The 20,686-nt window shown below is 37.9% G+C and overlaps 1 protein-coding gene across 4 annotated transcripts in view; it reads left to right on the forward strand.

Moving 5' to 3' along the window:
- ICA1 (islet cell autoantigen 1) overlaps window positions 1-20,686 on the forward strand; it is an 86,885-nt gene that overhangs the window by 39,251 nt on the left and 26,948 nt on the right. For all 4 annotated transcript variants that reach the window (XM_073333852.2, XM_073333853.2, XM_073333849.2 and 1 more), the window contains 2 exons: window positions 15,509-15,634; window positions 15,825-15,923. In XM_073333852.2, coding sequence (XP_073189953.1) covers window positions 15,509-15,634; window positions 15,825-15,923 — 225 coding nt within the window. The remainder of the gene's footprint in view (window positions 1-15,508; window positions 15,635-15,824; window positions 15,924-20,686) is intronic.

Genomic DNA, 20,686 nt, shown 5'->3' on the forward strand with positions numbered 1-20,686 from the left:
TACTCCCAACTGGAACACTTACAGGGCCCCAAACTTTGACTAGCCACTTGGATCAAAAATACAATACCCACATTCGATTGTGGGTATGAACAAGCTATCCAAGGGTTGCCACATTGTAAAAGAGACGGACTCTTTAGGTGTCTTGTGAGAGGTAGGCACAGTCTAGAATAGGGCTGCATACTGTTTGGGGCTGATTGTTGACTGAGTGGTAGGGAGGAGGGGGGCAAGGAGTTGGTAGCTGTTATGTAAAGAGCACAAGAATAGATATCAGACCTGGAGCAGGACTGTGCCAAGAAGTCTCTGGATATTTTCAGCCAAAGCAGTGTGTAGTCCTTTTTTACTAGCCTTATATATAGCTATGCAAAAACTTCCTGTGAAGATGAGTTTTTAAACTGATTAAGTTAAACTATTGCAAAACCCTGTGTGAACGCTCTTATTTTGGTTTAAGAATGGCTTATCAATTTATCTTAAGTATATCCCTTATCAGCTTATGCTTAAACCCACATAAGCCATTCTTAAGCTTAACTAAGAGTCTCTACATAGGTTTTTGCATCAATTAATTTAAAATCAGACTTAAAAACTGATTTAAACTGCTGCAGTTTGTTTTTTTATAGATCAGCCTTATGAGTCCACCAAATATCTTCCACGGTTCCATTTCTTTAGAGTGTAACTTGCAATTCCTTGTGGCTATGTGGACAATGTGTACCTTTTGCTTCACCAAGTCTCATACATATGGTTTTATGGTATGAGATCTTTGCCTTTATTCAGAATGATTTTTGATTTTGTTTCCAAAGGCTAAAGAGTAATAACCCATGTAAGTTCCAACTTCTTAAAAGATGTCATGTTCACTATATTATAAACAGTGAATTGTGGCTGGAATTATGAAAAGTGTCCAGAATATGTATTTGAGAGTTTTTGCTACATATTCTTAATTGTTGGTGGAGTGATTGGGGTCATGCCTTGGAATTACGATCTAGTGTTCTTTCTGTAGGTGGTATGAAATGTGTGATTGAAGGCTTCTGTTGTCCAGTTCTGGGCTGGATAATTCATTGAAACTCAGTCCAGAAATACATCTTCTATTCGCCTATAGAGCATTTTTATTCCTGTTCAGCTGTACCTTACTAATAGGCGTATGTGAGTATGCATCATACTAGGAGCAGCAGTGACCTCTAGATTTGAGGTTGCATAACCGTTTCCTTTCTAAATCCCTACCCTCCATTGCACAGACCTTTCTGAAACTTTCACCTTTGAAGGTCAAATTTTCAGTGTTAGTCTGTGCATGGGGATGATATTTATTAGCTTGAGAAAATGGTTCATCCTTTTTTATGTTTGTGGAGAGTGAATAATTATTATTTTTCTATTTATAAAAAAAAGTGTCTCTCTCTTCTTGGATCAGCACAAGGTAGAACACTGAAATTTAGAATGGAGAAGACCATCATTTTCAATAATTGCTTTTAACTGTTGCAGTGAAGTTTCATTTGAATTTGACAGATGTGTGCTCTTGGGAAATTTGTTTGCTGTGCACTTGCCATACATTCTGCACAGCATTTTGGCTAAGCTCATAAAGGGTGTACTTAAGGAAGACTGCATTGCACATATTAGTATGTGGCTAACTTATTTGCATAGCGGAAAGCGTACTGAAAGTGCAAAGGACTAGTAAGAAGAGGACTGCTGTACAATTTGTAGGTTCATTTGAGCCAAACCAGAGATCGAAGGGAACCCAGGTCTTTAACTCGAGTGAGTTATTTGGAATCTGAAAGTTATGGGAAATTGAAACCAAGAGTTAGAATGACTATAATAGGGCACAATCAGCTTGCCCTAGAATACAGCTGTGACAAATAAGATTGTTCTTTACACACATCCGTACTGAACAATAGCAAGGTTATAAGCTATTGCTTTTTGACAAGGAATTTTGCCACTTCTGAGGATTTTATACTTATGCAAAATACATTTACAGATACATTTCATTTTCTTCTGAATAGTAGGTCAAGTTAACTGTTTAAGGTATTGGGAAACTTTAAGGATCATTATGAAACACTTTGTTTTGTAAATGTATATAAAAGAAATCTATTCAACAAAAGTGCTGGAATCTCCAAAGACCTGGTATGCTTGTAGCTCCTGTCTTGTAACTGGATCTACATGGGTGTACTGCACCCATGGAGAGGCCCCTTGAATTCAGTGGGGCTGTGTGTTTGTGTGGGTGGGCGCGCGCACGCGCAGAGTTCTGTTATCTGTGTCTTGCAAGTCATTTTTGTAAAAAATTACAAAAAATTGAAGACATAAGCAATAATTAGGACTCTAATGGGAACTATTGCAAGAATGATGTAGTATTGATAATCAGGATGGGTAGATAACTTGGGCAAGGATTTAATTTGCTGAGGAATTAAATTGGCAAGGAGGAAAGTGTTGGTTTTTGTGAATAGAAAATTCTTAAGAGGGCTCCAGTGAGAAACCTCATTCGCTGAACACCATAAAATGTTTTAGCCTGTGTTCTAACACCTTAAAGTTGATGGACCTGCTCTGATTTAAAATGCCCGCACTAGCAGCTGGTCTACTCTTGCAGACCCACTTTTTAAGCAGGGTACCTCTTTCCTTTTTAAAAACTAGCTGTAAGTATTGTTTGACATGTAAGTATCTTTCCAGTACAGCTATGTAGCCAATGAACCTGTTCATCTGGCTTTTGAGCATCCTAGGTAAAAGTTTCATTCTTCAATCTACCTTGTTGGGACTTCTACAATAAGAGAGAAAGTACACCTCCTCTGTAAGGGGACAGGAAAGGAAAAGGTGTGCAACACGGCAGAAAGTGGAGGCAGGTGAGGGAGCATAAGAAAGGCCGTACTGGCTCAGACCAAAGGTCCATCTAGCCCAGTATCCTGTCTTCTGACTGTGGCCAATATCAGGTGCCCCAGAAGGAATGAACAGAACAGGTAATTATCAAGTGAGCTTCTGGCAAGAATGCGACATGGAAGGGGGGGACAATAACTAAGTGGAGAGAGAGAGAGAAAGAGATGTTGTATTAATTTTTCAGAGATTGAGAAGATACAGGAAAAAGAGAATAAAAATAAAAATGGAGGGGGAAAATAAAAGTATAGAGCAAGAGAAGACAAAAGCAGCTTTTAGGTTACTGAACTTTATTCCTCCCTATACTTCACTGTGTTCTTCAAGAAGATGTTCCCCATTAATATGAGAGTGACAGATGGTTCTAGTCAGACAGTTCAATTTGTTGCTTTGAGTTGGGTATGTAATTCGATTAACAGGACTCATTTTTTAAAAATGTGCAGCAGGTAACTTTTCTCCCTCTTCCATTTCAAGCCCTGAATACTTAAACCTTACAGATTAGTATTAGTGCAGTGCTCTTCTGTGTGAACCTGATCCTCTTTCATAAAACTGAGGAAGTCTGTGAATACTGCAGAAAATAGTTTGATCTCCAAGGGCAGGAACTCTCTAGTTGTATAGCAACATGTGTGGTCATCCCATGCCTTTGGAGGGATGTTTGCAGCACTGCCTCTTTGAAGAATTAGATGTGGACATGGATTCTCTGTAAGGTTTTGACAGCCCTTTTTCCTATACCTCAACCACTGTACTCAATAGACTTGCATTTGGGAGTAAGAAATGTTGTGCACAATCATCTCTGTGTGGGTTTTTCAAATTCATGATAACTCTGAGATAGGCGTTTCTGAAAAATTCTTTTTTAAATAGAGAGGTCAGATATCCATGCACAGAACTTTGCCCACATTGTCACTTTAGATATCTATCCATCCAAGCACACAAGTGTGGTCATCACATGCTCCAATGTAGATCTGCAGATGTGTGCTCATCTTTGTTCTGAAACCTTGGACTCTTAATGAATAAATTTGATCCACAACATTCAAATAAAGCTTTCATTGAGTTCAATATTTTCCTATTATTTGCAATGTATATGTTCTGCTTAAAAATTACAGGTTTAATCCATGGAAGCTTTGACGCTTCCCAATATGACTGTTTTCAGTTGCTTATAACTTTACCAAATGTTAACTGTCTGAGCTGAAATTTGCCATTCTGGGTGTCTGCCTCAGGTGGATTGTTTTTATTTTATTTTATTATATTTTTGAAACAGAAGATGATTGCACAGAATTTCAGAAACACAAATAATTTACAATGTATATTCAGTGATTTTGCAAAAGTTCATTTTTTATAGAATAAATACACCAAACTTAAGAAAAATTCACCATTTTGTATTTTGTTTATGCATGCTGAAAGTCTAGGAAAATTTAAAATTGTATATATGTCAGTGTATGCATGATGTGTGTGTCAGATATAACCTAATACAGTAATATTTCTAAATGTTTTGATATATAAGGATCTCTTGTTCCTTGTTTGCACTTGAATGAGTTTGTATAAATGCAGTTATATAAATCCTATTTGTAAGGGTAAGTAGCTGAACCGTACAAAATCTCAACTTTGCAACAATTTTTTTTTTTGAGCTTTCAGAACAAAACTATCAAAATTTTAAATATCTGTTCACAGTCAGCTCTACCACTTGATTTAATGCAGGAACTGGTAACAATAATAGGCTGTTGTCTTCTGGGGCTGTGGTCAAGACCCTTACCCCTGCTGCAATATTTTTGTTTGTTTTTTGATTTGAAGGTTTATGAATTTGGGCAGATCAGCAAAGGCACATCCCTGACGCCTTGGCCCCAAGCCAAATTTCAAGTCCATGCTTAAACCATGGTGTGCTACAGATTGTCGATGAAACAGTTGTAAGGATTTTTTTTTAACGTGAGCAGTGCAACATATTTTCCCTTAATCTCATTTATGAATTAGGGTGGTGCAGTGAAGGAGGCTGTTGTATGTACGATCCCTGCCTCATTTGTTGCTGAATTTGGAAGGTGTGCGGTGATTGAGGCTGGGGATTGCAGGAAGAAGAATGGTGATTACTTGGTTAAGGGAGTTCAATGCCATCCCAGAGAACTGGATTCTATTGCCATCTCTGGTATGACATTCCTATGTGATGCTGGGCAAGTCACCTAAGTCAAACTTTCCAGAGATGATCACTAATTGTATGTTCCTCGTTTTCTGGGTGCCAGCTGACACATACCTGGAACCAGATTTGCAGACGTTTTGAATGCTCACAACTGCAACTGAAGTTGGTTGGAGTTGTGCTTTGAACATACAAAGTGCTACAAAAATGCGAAGTACTTTTGAAAATAAGGGCCCTATCTGTTTCAAGTTGGGCACCCCAAATTAGTGGGCACTTCTGACAATTTTGGCTATAATTTTTCTGTGCCTTAGACCTCCTGTGGTAAAATGGGGTTATAAAACCCTTCCTCTCACATGAGTGCTGTGGAGATAAATTTGTTAATATTTATGAAGTGCGCAAATGTTATGGTGAGAGCACCCTAGAAATGCCCATGAGGAAATCAATAATTTTGTATGCAATGCAGAATTTGGATGGTGTCCATTAAATAAGGCGTAGGGCATTGTGTTGAATGAGGAGGATAAAGAGAAATATTGAATAACTAAATACCCATTCACTGAATTAGGCAAGAGTCCTGTGGGGGGGGGGGGGAAGTGATCATTTAATTAATGACAGTATCATAATTCATACACAGAAGGGTGCGGAGAGGTGAATTAAAGTTCCATGGGCAACGTTAATGGCATTTCTTAACTTTTGAGTTATGGATTTTGCAGCCATAAAATTACATTGATTTTTTTTTTTAAAACAAAAACCACGGTGTTAAAAGAATGTAAAAGAGATGACGCTAACTTGTACCTGGAGCGTTAGATCCAGAACTGCAGCTTCTGAAATTCTGTTAATGGTTATGTGCCACAGCCACCACGCCAACATGCAGGGCGTGTATAGAGGAAGGGACAATCCCTCATTCCCCTCCAGGCTTGCGTGTCTTCTCTTCTCATGGCCAAAAAGACCCGATTGGTGGTGTATTTTATGCTGCTCTTTGTTCCTTCCCAGGGTTTTACAACCCGTCTTCACCTGGGTCCTACAGAGAGATACACAGTAGAACTTGTCTTTTTAAATTCCTTTATTTGCAGATCACACTGCAGCTGCTTCCTACATTCACTGCTCCATAGTTTGGCTAGCCAGTTAGAACTGCTTGTGCTGGACCATGAGGATCAGTTCCTTCTTCCAGGGAAAGGAGCCTCTACAGGGCAAGGTCCATAGCTGTTCCCTTGTACACAGAAGACCCATAGAAGTAAGCAGACCAACTAATTGGCTAAAATCTTGTAGTTTACCAATGGTTTTCTCCAAGATCTGCTTCCTCCTCGGCAGATCTTAAGAGTGAAATAGGCCATTGAGCTCTCCATGCTTCCCTCTTTAAAGAACAAATAATAAGAGAGTGCTCCCCAATCAATCACCTTTAAAGATCCTGCCACCTCTACCATAAAAGAACCCGGTTAGTAGCTTTGGAGGTTTTGTGGAGCAATGAAACTAGGACAAAGAGCTGTGGTCATTGGAGAAAGGACAGTAGACTTGAAAAGATAGGCGTGCCTGAGCAAGCGACAAGGGTAAACTATTTTCAGCTGCCCTCAGCATAGTAGTCAAACTCCTGAATGTTTATATGAATTGAATCCTGTAACCTCCTGAGTTTTGTCTAATGCTAACTTGTATATGTTATATAATGTTAAATAGCCCTCTTTATTAATACAAGCAAACTTCAAATTCAGTAGTCTGTTTAAAAAAAAAAATCAGTGGAAAAATGTATTTTGCCTCTTCTACTTCAGCACTAATTAAATGACTGATAAGTAATTAATTTCTTATTGCTAACAGCAACAGACTATATTCCTGTGCATAGGGAGGTCCAGTAGAATGAATTTTATATATATTATATATCTGTTCTGTTAATACAGAGGAATATGTTAATCCTTCCATTGCTACTTTGATAGGTTCATTAAAAATCTTTTCAAAGCGATAAAATATGAAATGTGTGAAAGGGAATTTGAAGGGAAACCAAAAATGTTAGAGTAGTGGAGGTATATCACAGACAAGCCATTCCTTTTCTGATTTCACGGTGTGATGTATGTCTGGCAGATCTAGGCTAATTGCCTTTTACTACTCAATTTTTGTGCAACCCATCATTGAAAATAGGTTTGAGCAATTGTATGTTGGATGAGAAGGAGAACAGGCGGGCTACCACTAATGCTGTATCCTTGCTGGAGTCAGAGAATTGCTCACATCTGCAGATAGTCTGTGGTTATGAAATAAACTGTTATGATCACCACTTAATCATAATTATACTGAAGTTACATCTCTTCTGAGCCAAGAATCTCAAGCTAGTAAAATTTTACAAGCAGAATGTTGAAAAGCTTAGCACAAGATTCTATATAAACTTGACATGAGGAGCAAATTTATTTTTCCCTGTAAACAAAATCCACAAAGATGTTGACACAACATGGCATGTGTCCATGATGTTAAGAGTTTCGTACTGGCAGGTCTGTACAAAGTCTAAAAAAAATATGTAATCATCTTCTCCCAGGACTTAAAAAATAAGCAGCATCTGAACTCAAAAAACACTCAATGACATCTTTGCTTCCAATATTCTATTACCATTTTAAAAATGCTAGCACAGCACTTTGTAATTTAACATAAAGTTCCTTCCTTGCCCCAAATATCTTAACAATATAATTAAACAAGATATAGGAGGAGGGATTGCTAGAAGAGGTGGGTTTGAAGGAGGAACTTGAAGGAGGGAAGACACAAGAAGGTACCTAGCCAAGAGGACAGGAAGCCTGTTCCAGGTGTTGGTACAATGTGGTACAAGGCAAAAGCTTTTTGGATGAAAGGATTAGGAAGGCTGTTAGGAAAGGAGAAGACTGAAGGAGAAAATGAGAACAAATGGGGGGGGGAGGGGAGTTCTGTAGGGCATTATAAGTGAAGATGAGGCACCTGTCTGAATTAGAAAAAGATAGTAAGATGGTGGAGGTATCAAGCAGGAGGAGGATGTGATTGGAGTTGTATGAGAGGAAGATGGCTTTGGTGACTGGCAGTATTTTGAATAGCCTGGAGGAAAGAGTGAGAGGCCAGAAGGAAGAGGTTACAGTAATTAATGGGGGAGAGAATTCAGGAGCGGACAGAATTTTAGTAGTGGGGACAGTGAAGAAAGGGCAAAGTTTGGAGAGATTAGTGTCATGGTCCGGTATGTTGAGAGTGCTGAAGAAAGCGGAGGAAATTCACCATTTTCCCCTCCAGATAATGGATGCTAGATACAGCTCTGAGATAGGAGATGTGGGGTTGCTATCCCAATTTTTGGGAAGGAACATAGAGCTCATATCATACTGCTCAGCAGAGAGCGTGCCTCAGTTGTAGGCAGCTGGAAGGGAGCCTGCAACACCAAGCTAATACAATTAAGGCGATCCAGACAACATCCCACTTCTCATGTTGTTGTCCTTGGAGAGAGTGCAAGAAACAACCGCAAAAATTATTTGAGGGCTACGGAAAACGACTTCTAGTGAGAGACTTATAAAGCTCAGTCTACTTAAATGAAAGCTGAGATAATCTTGCTCTTTATCAGTTTCCCAGTAGTTGCTAGTAGGGGTGGGAAGGGAATGTCTTTACGCTTCATGGACCCCAAAGACTCATGTCATCACAAGTCCATTCTTCTCATCTCCTTTAATATCTTTACCTATTGTACACTGTGAAGTATTTCAGGCACACTTTGGAGGGACGTGTTCTATTAAAAAATACCAGAGTTGTGTACTACTGATTAAAAATAAAACAAGCAGATCTACAAATACTTGTGTGAAGTTCTTCAAGATTATGGTGGTTCTATCTACATTTTAATAAGAGCCTAATTGAAAGTCCATTGAAGTCTATGGGAGTCTTTCCATTGGCTTGAATGGGCTTTGAATCAGGCACTAAGTGACCAAAAAAAATATTCTGTGGTGGTACAAATTGTCATAGCTCATTTAATGTGAATGAAGTTACAACAATTTAAACTAGCGTAAAATCTGCCCCAATAGGCTTAATCTGCCATTGATTTTTAGGCAGAACTCAAAAGTGGTGATTCCTGGATTTCAGAAGTCTGTTACCTATAAACACTTGGATCTTTTTAGTAAAGTATTTTTTAAAACAGACAAATATACAAATAAAGTATGTAATAACTTTATTTATTTCACTTCGCATAGTATCCTTAAACTAAATACTATTTTAAAAGATGAATAAGAAATATTAATGCATTAATTTAAAAAAAAAGAAATGTGTGTATTTTAAAACTTAACCCAACACAAACACATTCATGTTTCTCTACTGGTTTTTCTACTTTGCTATCCAGGTGGATAGGGTTTTTAAAGACCTACGTACTAATGGATTTCAAGTACAGAGCTCTTTCACCCACCCTTAAAAGCATTTCAAGTTGTTCTGTTCCATTTTGGTAAATTACACTATAATTATAAAAATACATGTTTTAGATTCTGAGATATGTACCCTTAAAAAGAGATCAAGTTCCTTTATATATTGCTTCCTAACAAGTCAGGGCTCTTCATTTTAATTTTAATTTATCATTTATGTATTGCCAAAGGACAACATGGCTTTTACTTCTGTCTGTAAAGCTCTAGTAACATATGATCAGTTTTCAAGTGAAAAAATAATTTGAAACCCTCTTGTTCTCTAGCACCTTATGTACTGTAGAAGAGAGAGAGATTGATGGAACAAAAACAAGAAGCTTTCTTTTGTTGCTGGTAATATGGTCCTCAGAAACTGTATTATACTATCTTTTATGTGCTAGTTCAGGACTATTCATTCTCATGTCAGAACGTAATGTCCACATGAAATTTAATCCACACATCCCTTCCTGGCATGGTGCGCACACACACATTCTTATGTTTTTGGCTTCTCTATTACCATTCAGATGGGGGAAGAAGATGTTATGACCTTTCCCATGAAAACTAGTGCGCACAATGTGCAAAAAAACTGGAGTGTTAAGTAGATTTAGGGCCCGAGTTGTGCCTGCATTGAAGTTGGGGTGAGTTTTACAATAGTAAATTCTTTATTAAGATATATTATACCTTACTAAAAAACTACTAGCTACCATTTTGCATACACAGTAACACTGCCGTGGTTTGAAGTTCCTCGGCATTTATATTAGACAGGTAATTAAGGGGGTTATGTCTATGGTGTTTCAGTTTGATGTAGGCCCAATCCTTCAAATGTTTATGCATAAATTTAAATTACTAATCCTTGGGGCAGAACTGTAATTTAGTAATGTTTAGTGCCTAGGACATAGGGACCCAACCTGGTTGAGGCCTTCAGTAACTACCATAATATAAATGTTAAATAGTAGTAATACCAAGTATTACTGTTGAAATTCAATGGGAATAGTCAAATATTAAAATTAAAAATGTGAATTACTGTCACAGGCTATTGTTTTTACACATGAATTAGAATTAAGTTTCATTTATGCCTCTCATTTTGATGATAAAGGTGGATGGAAAATCTTTTTCTTGAATAAATAATGTCATTTGTGCGAAGGAAACGAACTACAAGACTGAATTTAACCTCATACCAGCTGAAATACAATGAGATAGTGGTAACATCTAAAATTGGAGCCAGTGCAAATGACAGAGTTCAGAACATATAGTTGTTGGGGAGTAGGGGGGTTAAAATGATAGCATAACTTTTTACAGGTTTGTTTTCTTTAAAACTACTCAGTCACAGTATACGGTATAAGCATAGTTAGGTATATATCAAAAGCATGGGAATTTAATTTATGAACACAGTAGGCAATCAGTTGAAAAAATTCTTGATTTCAATTATGTTAAGAGAAATACAGCACTCAGGCCAGCAAGGAGAGAAACTTTTCCCAATCATTGGTTCAGGAGCAGTTAAGATTTCAGACCTGGTTGTCTGACAGGTAAGTGTGATTGTTCCAATTTCCAAGGTCTCATCTGGTTCTCCAGTAAATCAAACTGAAATGCTGTTGCTGCTCTAATGATTAAAATTAAATAGCCCTTCTTTACATTCTGCTCATTCTGTTACGGATCGTGTGACATTGTTTCTCAGTTTTCTATAATTTATTGTGTGTCTGACACCCTTGCTTTATCTGGTAGTTTTAGTTTTATCGCTGCTTTAATACAAATTAAAATGCTACCACCTCCCACAAGAACGTGGATTGATTGAGTAGGGAAATGTGTTAATTCAAATTCAAATAAAAAAATCTAATATTTAAGACCGATGATCATATCAGTATAAAGTAGTGCATTCCAAATCTGTATTTTCTAGGTTTAAGTGCAAGACTGTTAGAAGTAATACGTACATTCACTGCAGTAATATATCTGAATGTTGGGACTAGAAAATGATTTTTTGTTCAATGCTTGGCACGTTAGTAACTAAAAGACAAGGCAGTCAGAAGCCTTACAGGTGGTGGTGGTGGTGACATTGCAGGATTTGCTTGTATAGCAACCAGTTCTAATCTATGCTATGAAACTAAGCAACTACTGAGCACCGCATGCTAGGTAGTTACCTCTTTCACTGGGAAATGTTCAAGGCATATTTGGATTAGTGTAATTCACTTACGTAGTCAATAGAATCCTTTGACCCCTGTCAGAAATCTTAAAAATCTCATCATGGCCACAATCTTCAATACATTCATGTGCTGAACTTTCAAGACATGACCAATGTTAAACATATGTGTAAGAGTTTGCAGGTTCAGGGCCATGATGAGCTGCTGTCATCAAAGACATGGTGTATAGAGTAATCACAGGAGAGGGAGATGATTAGTGTGTATTACATGAGCCCTTTGTTTGAGAAGAGAACGCACCGTTCTGTCAGTGCCTAATAAATTATGAGGTATTAAGTAGATTAGGGTTGTCAAACTTCATTGCACTGAGACCCCCTTCTGACAACAAAAATTACTACATGACCCCAGGAGGAGTGGCCAAAGCCTGAACCTATCTGAGCACCACTGCCCCGGGCGTGGGGCGGCCCAAAACCGAAGCCCAAGTTCTGCTGCCCTGCGTGGGGGGCCTGAGCTACGCAGCCCAGGGCTGAAGCCGAAGTCCAAGCCCCACCGCCCAGGGCTGATGCCCTTGGGCTTCAGTCCCACGCAGTGGGGCTCAGGCTTCGGCTTCAGATGGTGGGGCTCAGGCTTTGGCCCCGGGCCCCAGCAAGTCTAATGCCAGCCATGGTGACCCCATTGAAACAGGGTCGCGACCCACTTTGGGGTCCCAATCCACAGTTTGAGAACCGCTGAAGTAGATTATTATTATTAAGTGTTACTTTTAATATTAATTCCTAAAGCCACAAATATTCTTAAAAGATGTTTAATGTAATTTGGATTGTAAATGCATGTATAGACATACAAAAATAGGCAAAGACTCAAGCTGTTGTACTAGTCTGCATTCTCTCCTGAATATCCTATACTGCTGTTGCAGAAAAAGAAGTCCTATTACTGACCAAACCTCCGGTAACTCAAAATACTAGATGAAATCAACTATTTAATAATTCTCGGTGGTGTCTTGTCTTCCTTGTTTGGCAGGAAAAGTGTATGGCATTTGGTAACACAGCAGTACATTAAGTATTTTAATAATCAGTATTGACACACAAAACATATGGTCTTGAATTACACATTGGGTCAAGTGGATCAAGTATTAGTCATCTCTGTTTTCTCTTTTGGAAGCTAAAAGATTTATAATCATAGATTCAGTTAGGATATAGGTATATAGTTTGACATGTACTGTGTTACATAGAATCTTTAGAGGATGTATCCTGAGACAGGCTCCCAGGTTACAGAGAACATACATATACCACTAAAAGGAAAAAAGCACATTTTCTGTGGTAATTTTCTAACCAGTTGGAAAGTATTATTTTTAATAAATTGGAAACCTCACATACGTCCTAATTCCAGTCTGTTATATAAAACCCTTGTGCAGATTTACAATTTTGGAAGTTAATAATTATGCATGCTGTCAGCAGGAATTATTCCTGTGATCTGCCTTGTGTGTGACAGAATATTAAGAAATGAACATTCTTTGCACACTTGGGATATCACTATGCAAGGTAATAGTGGCATTCATTGTTTTCTTGCAAAACACTGCGTCACAGCATATGGACTAGAGACCAGATTCTGATCTCAGTTGCACCAGTGTAAATCTAGAGTAACTCCATACTCGTGTAACCCCATTGACATCAATGGAGCTGTTCTGGATATACAAGAGCGTAACTGAAACCAGAATTTGGTCCTAAGTCTCCAGTATATTTCCCAGAACCCCAGCACCTTTCCCATTCAAGTACCTTCGTATAGCATTTCTTGGTAGCAAAAGCTATAGATAATCTGTTTAGACTTCCTTCTTTCACAAACTTAACAACTTTTTCCAAAATTCTTCTTTTAAGGTTGCATTTTTAAGTGCTTGTTCTCAGTTGCGCGCGCGCGCTCTCTCTCTCTCTCTCTCTCTCTCTCTCTCTCTCTGTGGTGGGGGAGGGAAAGTGGGAGAGTGAGTTTCAAATTTTTTGTATTAAGTTATGTGATGGTAGGGGAAAATGTATTTGTGTTATATTTAAGATTTTTTAAAAGAAATTTTTGCACACACAAGCTTCAGTAGCCGAGCCTTAAAACTGGCCTTTTGAAGTAGCTTATCTTCACTGTTCATGAGTTTCGAGACTAATTCGGAATAAAATAATGTACATTGGAACAAGTGGTATGAAGTTTCCTCCAAATACAGGGCTGTAATACTATTTGTGGTAATATGGAATAAGTTAATACATAATATCAATGTTCATTATGTGGGTGTGATTTTGTTTTTTAATTAATTTATTTCATTTTTTTTTTTTTTTTGCTTGCCATTTCACTGTGGAGTTCTTTTGTTGGGTAAACTTTTTGATTTGTAACTATGGTGGTATACAGGCAAATCAACAGAGAGGTACGTGTGTGCGATATTTCTCCATTTTCTTAAAAAAAATCCAAGGAATTGCATACAAAGATTTCCATCGATGTAATACTAAGGCAGTCTTGCAGAACTGTCATGAAAATGAAACTCCCTGGTCAGAGGCGCAGTTCTTCCGGCAGCCATGGGCACCAGCGACTGGCCAGCCCCTGGGCACCGGGAACCCCCAGTCTCCAGGAGGGTACAAGGTTTGAGCCAGGCTTTTAGCACTTCCTGGGGGAGCAGAGATGCAGGAGGGTGGGATCTGGGGCTCCTAGAACTACCTGGCCCCTGCTGGGTATGGTGCTCTTCAGCCTGATCACCTCTCTGCATGAGAGCTCAGGGCTGGGTATGAAGCAGGGAGAGTTTGGAGTTGTGTGCAGGGCAATGTAGGGGAAAGAGCAGGGTGTGGGCAGGGATAGCTTGTTGCTGGGTGCAGGACGATGTCGGAGGAAGAACTCAGGGCTTGTGTGGGGCAGCGGGAAGAGACTGTAGAGCTGGCTGCAGGATGGAGATAATGGGTCTGTGTGTAGAGGTAGTGGGGGAGGAGAGGAAGAGTATGTGGGAGGGAGAGCTTGGGGCTGGGTGCAGGGCAGAGGAGGGAAAACTCTGGGCTCCCCTCCGCAGGGAAAATTCTGGTTGCGCCCCAACCCTATTCACAAAACATCCGCATCAGCCTTTTACTCTGTTAGCTGCTGCTACTGCTAAGAGAACCAGTATTTTACTGGCCTTCAAAACAAAAAAGTACTTGTTTAATAGACAACATTGTGTGCTAATTCTGGAGAATGGGTAAGCAAAGGTTAATGTGAGCAGAAAACACAGTCCTGTGAAATTCTATATGCCTGTTTACCTAGGATCAGAAGGTTCTGACGTGTTTATTAAAAGTATAAAAAGAACCTACCTACCTATTATAAAGAAAGCTTTGAATAGAGAACTTTTTAAATAGAATTAAACTGTTAAATTGTAACTTCTACCATAGTCAGATGTGACCAACAGTAGCCAGATGACTGTATATAGTTTCATTCACATTGATCATAAAGAGCTTTATGCATATTACAGCACATTTTTGACTGTGTCTGAAAGAGATGCATACACATATAACTACATATATGTTTAACTGCTAGACACACAATAAATATTCTGGTTATCATGCATAATAGGGTGCATTCAGTTCCATATAAGTTGATCATCGTTAAAGCTTTTGAATTGTATTCCTACAAGTTGTTGTAAAAATAAGGACACTGTATATTGAACACATAAATAATAAATATTTCACATGCATTTTATGTAGTGTGTGTCAATATTAAAACATAACATCTTCAGTGAATGAATAGTAACTAAAAAGGACAAGAGAAAAATAAGACCATATGCTATCATGAATCAATCTACTTAATTCTCATTTCACTGGGAGTTTTGTGCAACATTCGATAGCATGATGAGGGCCTTATATAGGTTTTTAACTAGTCCTGTTATGTTTACCTAATTTTCTGAAAAGATTATATAAGTTTGCTGCACTGTTTTTCAGGGTTTTTTGTTTTTTTTTATATAAGCTACGAGGCTGGGTAGATGGAGGCAGAAAAAGTTTAAATCATTAAAAACCAGCTGCTCCAAACTCCCTCATCTCCTGTTTGTGATACGTGACTCTTTGTATTTGAAGGTTCAAGCACAAGTACGTCATGCAAAACTAAATTTTGACAAATTGAAGACTGATGTGTGTCAGAAAGTGGATCTTCTTGGAGCGAGTAGATGTAACCTCCTGTCTCATGTTTTAACAACATATCAGGTATTCAAAGAACACTTTGACCTCAAAGGAAAGATTCCCTGTAAGCTGTAAAACCATGTTTTTCATATAGCGGTAATGTGACAATATGCTGATAAGTATAAGAATATCTAAATCGCTTGAGGGAATGAAAGTTTGCACTAAATACTGATTGTTAGACTAATATTGTATTGAAATATTACTTTCTTTATAGACAACGCTGCTTCATTTCTGGGAAAAAACCTCACACACCATGGCAGCTATCCATGAAAGTTTCAAAGGTTATCAGCCATATGAATTCACTATGTTAAAGGTAAGGACCATACAAGTGTATTCTTTTATGTATCCATTGTTCAGCCAGGAGAGTGATTTGGTAATAAATGAAAGAAAAGCAGTACACCTTTTTATTTGCATATTCATCTCTAGGGGTTTGTCATGGATTGCCAAGCAGTAGTCATGGTGTGCTTAAACACAAATACATGGTGTTCATCAAATATCCTGGCATTTCCTTTTGATAAATGCATATTGGCCAGCATATGGCCCCATATCAACAAAACATCCCTATTCAGGATGGCATTTAAGCACTTGTTTAAAGTTTAAGCACGTGCTCAAGCATTGTCTTAAATAGTGATGTGCCCCAAGTGCTGAATCAGGGCCAAAAAGAATAGTAGACAAACAGGACAAACTGTAGGTTTTACTTTGTCCTCCACAATCCCACAAATTTTATGGCCACCATTTTTCTTTTTGCACTTATTTTTTAAGAACGGTTTTTAAAAACATCTTCTCATGTTAAAAAGAACTGCATCTAAGTACATCTAAGAACCGTCTGCATCTAAGTACCCACAAGGTGATTTTGGATGCTCAAGCTCTTTTTTTCCCTTCTCCTTTACTTTGTTACAAATTCTGTGGTGAAATTTCAGGAGTGCAGTAGAACCTCTGAATCTGCCACACTTGGAACGTAGGGCTGGACTCCATTCTCAATGCCTATCTTCATGATCTCTTCTGTGCCACCGTAAAAATCACTGATCGCTTTAGTGAATTTGAGGATTCACTAAAGAAATAGAATTTTTTTTTAAAAATGTCAACTGTTCAGTTAAAATTAGAGTAGCCTCTTGCCCAGTAGTCATTACACAGCAAAGAAGGCATGTAACTGCCTGATCCCATTTGCACCAAATAAATAGGGATGGGAAGAAGATGGAAGTATTTTAATCCAGGAGGGATTTGGGGAAGTGATAGGAGAGCTGCAACAAACAGGAAAGTCAAGAATGAATGACTTGTGACAATATGATATTGATTGAGACAACTTAGCTCTAAAACAATTTCAGGTCAGGTCCTCAATCATTTGTGTGAATGCGTGTCTGTGTCACACGCAGAATAACCAGTTGGTCCACATTTCACTAGTCAGTCCTTGCAGCTGCACTATAGGCCTCAGAGGGGGGAGAGTCTTGAGGTTAGAACTTTTATGGAGAGTTACCTCACAACCCCGAAGAGCCTATAGGGATTTGTGGTTGCCAATCCTCCAGGATTGTCCTGGAGTCTCCAGGAATTAAAGATTAATCTTTAAATAAAATTATGTCACGTGATGAAGCCTCCTGGAACACGTCCAACCAAAATTGGCAACTCTAGGTCTGATGGTGCAACGGGTCAAAAAAATCTGATTTGCTAACCTACACTGACTAACAAACAGCAAAAATAAATCAAGGGCCCATTCCTGAGCCTGATTAAAGCATCATAATGCTATCTTAATTAGCCAGAGGAGGAATCCATCTTCTAGGAGCAGTCCTCAGATACCATAAAGCTACTACAGTGACTCCACCCCACCTCTTTCAGCTCCCAGTGCAGAAGACTGGGATCATGGTCAGGATAGCCCTATGTGATAAAACAATAAGCAGCTAGTCATATATAATAGCCTTGAGGCTGCTACAAGTTGCATACAGGATCAAGTTGATCCCCAGTTAGTCCCAGGATCGGGCAGGGCATAAAGCCACTGTTTCCCCCTCACTCAACTGCCTCAAGTGCAACTCAGGCATATCCCAGATTTGGGGGCAAAGTCTCAAATTTGGATCCCCTATTTGGTAGCATGATCACTAGAGTACTAGGGCAGGCTGTGCCTGACCACACTGCCCTGAAGGTAGTTTACTAGCTGTCTTTTTTTATGCTTTGAAGCAAACAAATATATTTGTGTTGAATACTGTGACATTTTTTTCTGTTGGTATTGTAGTATTTGCACTTCTAACGTAGTCTAAGGAGGTGAGATTCCTCTGCACGTATTATAAATAACTAGCCAAATATTGTTCAGATCTCAATATATGGGACACGTTTTAGATGTCGTGCTGAGAGAGAACTTGGGCAGCCAACATGCTTATTTCCATGCATAAAAGATCCATGTGGTGGAAGATGGTAGATAGGCAACGCTATTCTGATTTTACTCCTCTTGTGTGATAGATTTGATTATAATCTAAATTAAAATTGGATTTGGTCTCAGTAATTTAAAGAAGTGTGAACTAGATTGTGTGTGTGTGTGTGTGTGTGTGAGAGATGAAGTCTCGTAAAACAAACTACAGCCATAAAAATGAATGTGAATATTCTACAGTACAGCATATATAGCTCTTCCCTCATAATGAGAATCCTTATAATTTGTAATGCTGGCATCCCATGTTGAGGAAATATGGCTCCTTGTTTTTTGCCATGACATTTTACCATGCTGAGAACATCATGCTGATCGCTGTTCTGGGATTTTCAGCATAGAACTACATGAAGGGTTAGTGGAAATGTTTAAGAAAATAACTAAATATTTGGGATAGAAGATTAGGCTAGTTGTCTTTTAATATCCGCAATTTCTTCCTTTTGGTAGTTATTACAATGACCACATTCCATGGTACACCAAAGTTTTTATTTAAAAAAAAAATTAATAAATTGTGATTTTTTACTTTAAACAATCTGTGTTACTAAACTAATTTTACAATTGTGGGTAATGAATAGATTTTAATTTAAATCTGTAGGTCATCATATTTCATTTATTCATTTCAAGTACATGAATATTACTGAATAGTAACAGTCTAGCTTTTTTTGGAAAGCTGAGTGAATGGATGATAGATTCATACCACCATAATTTCAATAGATGGCTTCATGTTATGGCTATAGGGGACTTATCTTTCATACAAAGAATATTTCCAATATTTAAGTTTTTTCCTGTGTGCTTATATATTTTTCATGTGCATGTGTAATGTTAATATATTTAAATTTTATATTATGTTACAAATATACATACAATACATGTGTATATAACTGTTTCACAACAAAATGTTGTGTGCACTCGCATGTGTGTTGTGACACAGTTAAGGTTACTGTATGGCCAAATTAAAGCACAGGTACTATAGGCCCTAGTGGCTATATATATATATATATATATATATATATATATATATATATATATATATATGGCTAAGTCCTCCGCTCCTGGAGTCATGTGATTACATCAGAATCCAAGGGTTTTTTTTTTAATTTTTAGCCTTCATGGCTGTGAAGATAGGCTTGAAAATATGAACTGAGTGTAACCAATGTACCAATATCTGCCTGAGTCTGCAGAAAGCCTGAATCAGTAGCTCCGAGATGAGTGAACTGCCCTGTGCATCTTGATGGGGCGTTAACCTCAAGACCCACTGTTCTTGATGGTCATCACCGCAGAAAAGGACTGTGTGTAGCAGAAGCTGCTAATGGATCAAATTTTGTCCATCTGCTAAAGAAATGCAACTTCTCTGAGAAGATGTATCCATCAGCAGCTGCACAATAAAACTTCTCTGTCAGTAACAACACATGAAACTTTCTCCATTGTAAAATTAAATCTGACAGATAAGTGTAGCTGCTGATGGAGAGACTGTGTATGTAAGACAGAAACTTTATCCAATAAAGACTGCTTCTGTCAGCTATTAATTTGATTTATAAATTTTGGAATAATGCTAAACATGACCCTAAATCCTGTTGTGTTGTTTGAAATCTACACATTGCACCAGGTCTACTCAAGATTAATCTCTGTGCCAATTTTTGTGTAGAAAAACAATGATCCTTTAAAAAAACACAAATTGATACTGACAAATTTAAGCTACAGTTATATTTTGTGAAATTAAACTGAACAAGTGCTAATTAGTTTTTATTCCCTTTGAATTTTCTAACAGTGTGTGCAATTTTGAGTTTGAAAGGCCACTTACCTGTAGAAAGAACGAGGAATTTATACCCTGTAAACCAGTTTCCAAACACACGCTGTGGAATTATGATCAAGAACCTTCACAATTTAAAATATATATAAGTATGGAGAATCACTGTAATTCTTAAATCTGGTGCTTGTTACTCAGCCATCAAGTCACTTTTCTCATTTTGAAGCCCTGTCCTGAAAACACATGTTGCTTAGCTTTTGTCACACAAGTAGTCCCATAGACTTTAATGGGACTACTTGCATAAGTTAAATTAAGCATAAATATTTGTAGGATCAGGGCCTTACTTTAGGACATTATTTGAAAACAAACATTGTTTTCTTAAATGTCATATTTTAGTTAAATATAGGCTGTCATTGAAAAATTAGCAATATTAATGTGAAATGCAAATACAATGGTAATTACTATTTATGTTTGGAAGTTTTAAATTAATATATTAATGAGTATGCATGTATTAGGTTTACCTCAGCAAAGAGCCTCTTAAATGCCTGTTGGGATTGTTTCTGGAAAGAAAACATTGTCTTTGGAGACGCTTGCCAAGCTCTGTTAATGAAAAACAACCCATTTGTTTTCTTTGCCTCAGGGTATATTCTGAAAGTAGTGTAATTGTGTGTTTGCAGCTATATTTCCTACGATTCTTAGTTTTATGCTTGATAAAAGATTCTTATTAATGTCCATGCATCCTGACGTGGAGAGATCTGTTTGCTACAGTATTATTCAAGGGAATGGGCTGACTGAGTGTGTAGAACGTTAAGGTTGCACTAACATGAACAATTTTACTCTATAACAAATGTGTCAGAATACACATCAGTTGCTTCTTTTCGTGAATGAAGCTCATTTCTATATCCTTTAATTGTTTCCTTCT

Source organism: Lepidochelys kempii, chromosome 2 (assembly GCF_965140285.1).
Source record: "Lepidochelys kempii isolate rLepKem1 chromosome 2, rLepKem1.hap1, whole genome shotgun sequence".
Classification (NCBI taxonomy): Eukaryota; Metazoa; Chordata; order Testudines; family Cheloniidae; genus Lepidochelys; species Lepidochelys kempii.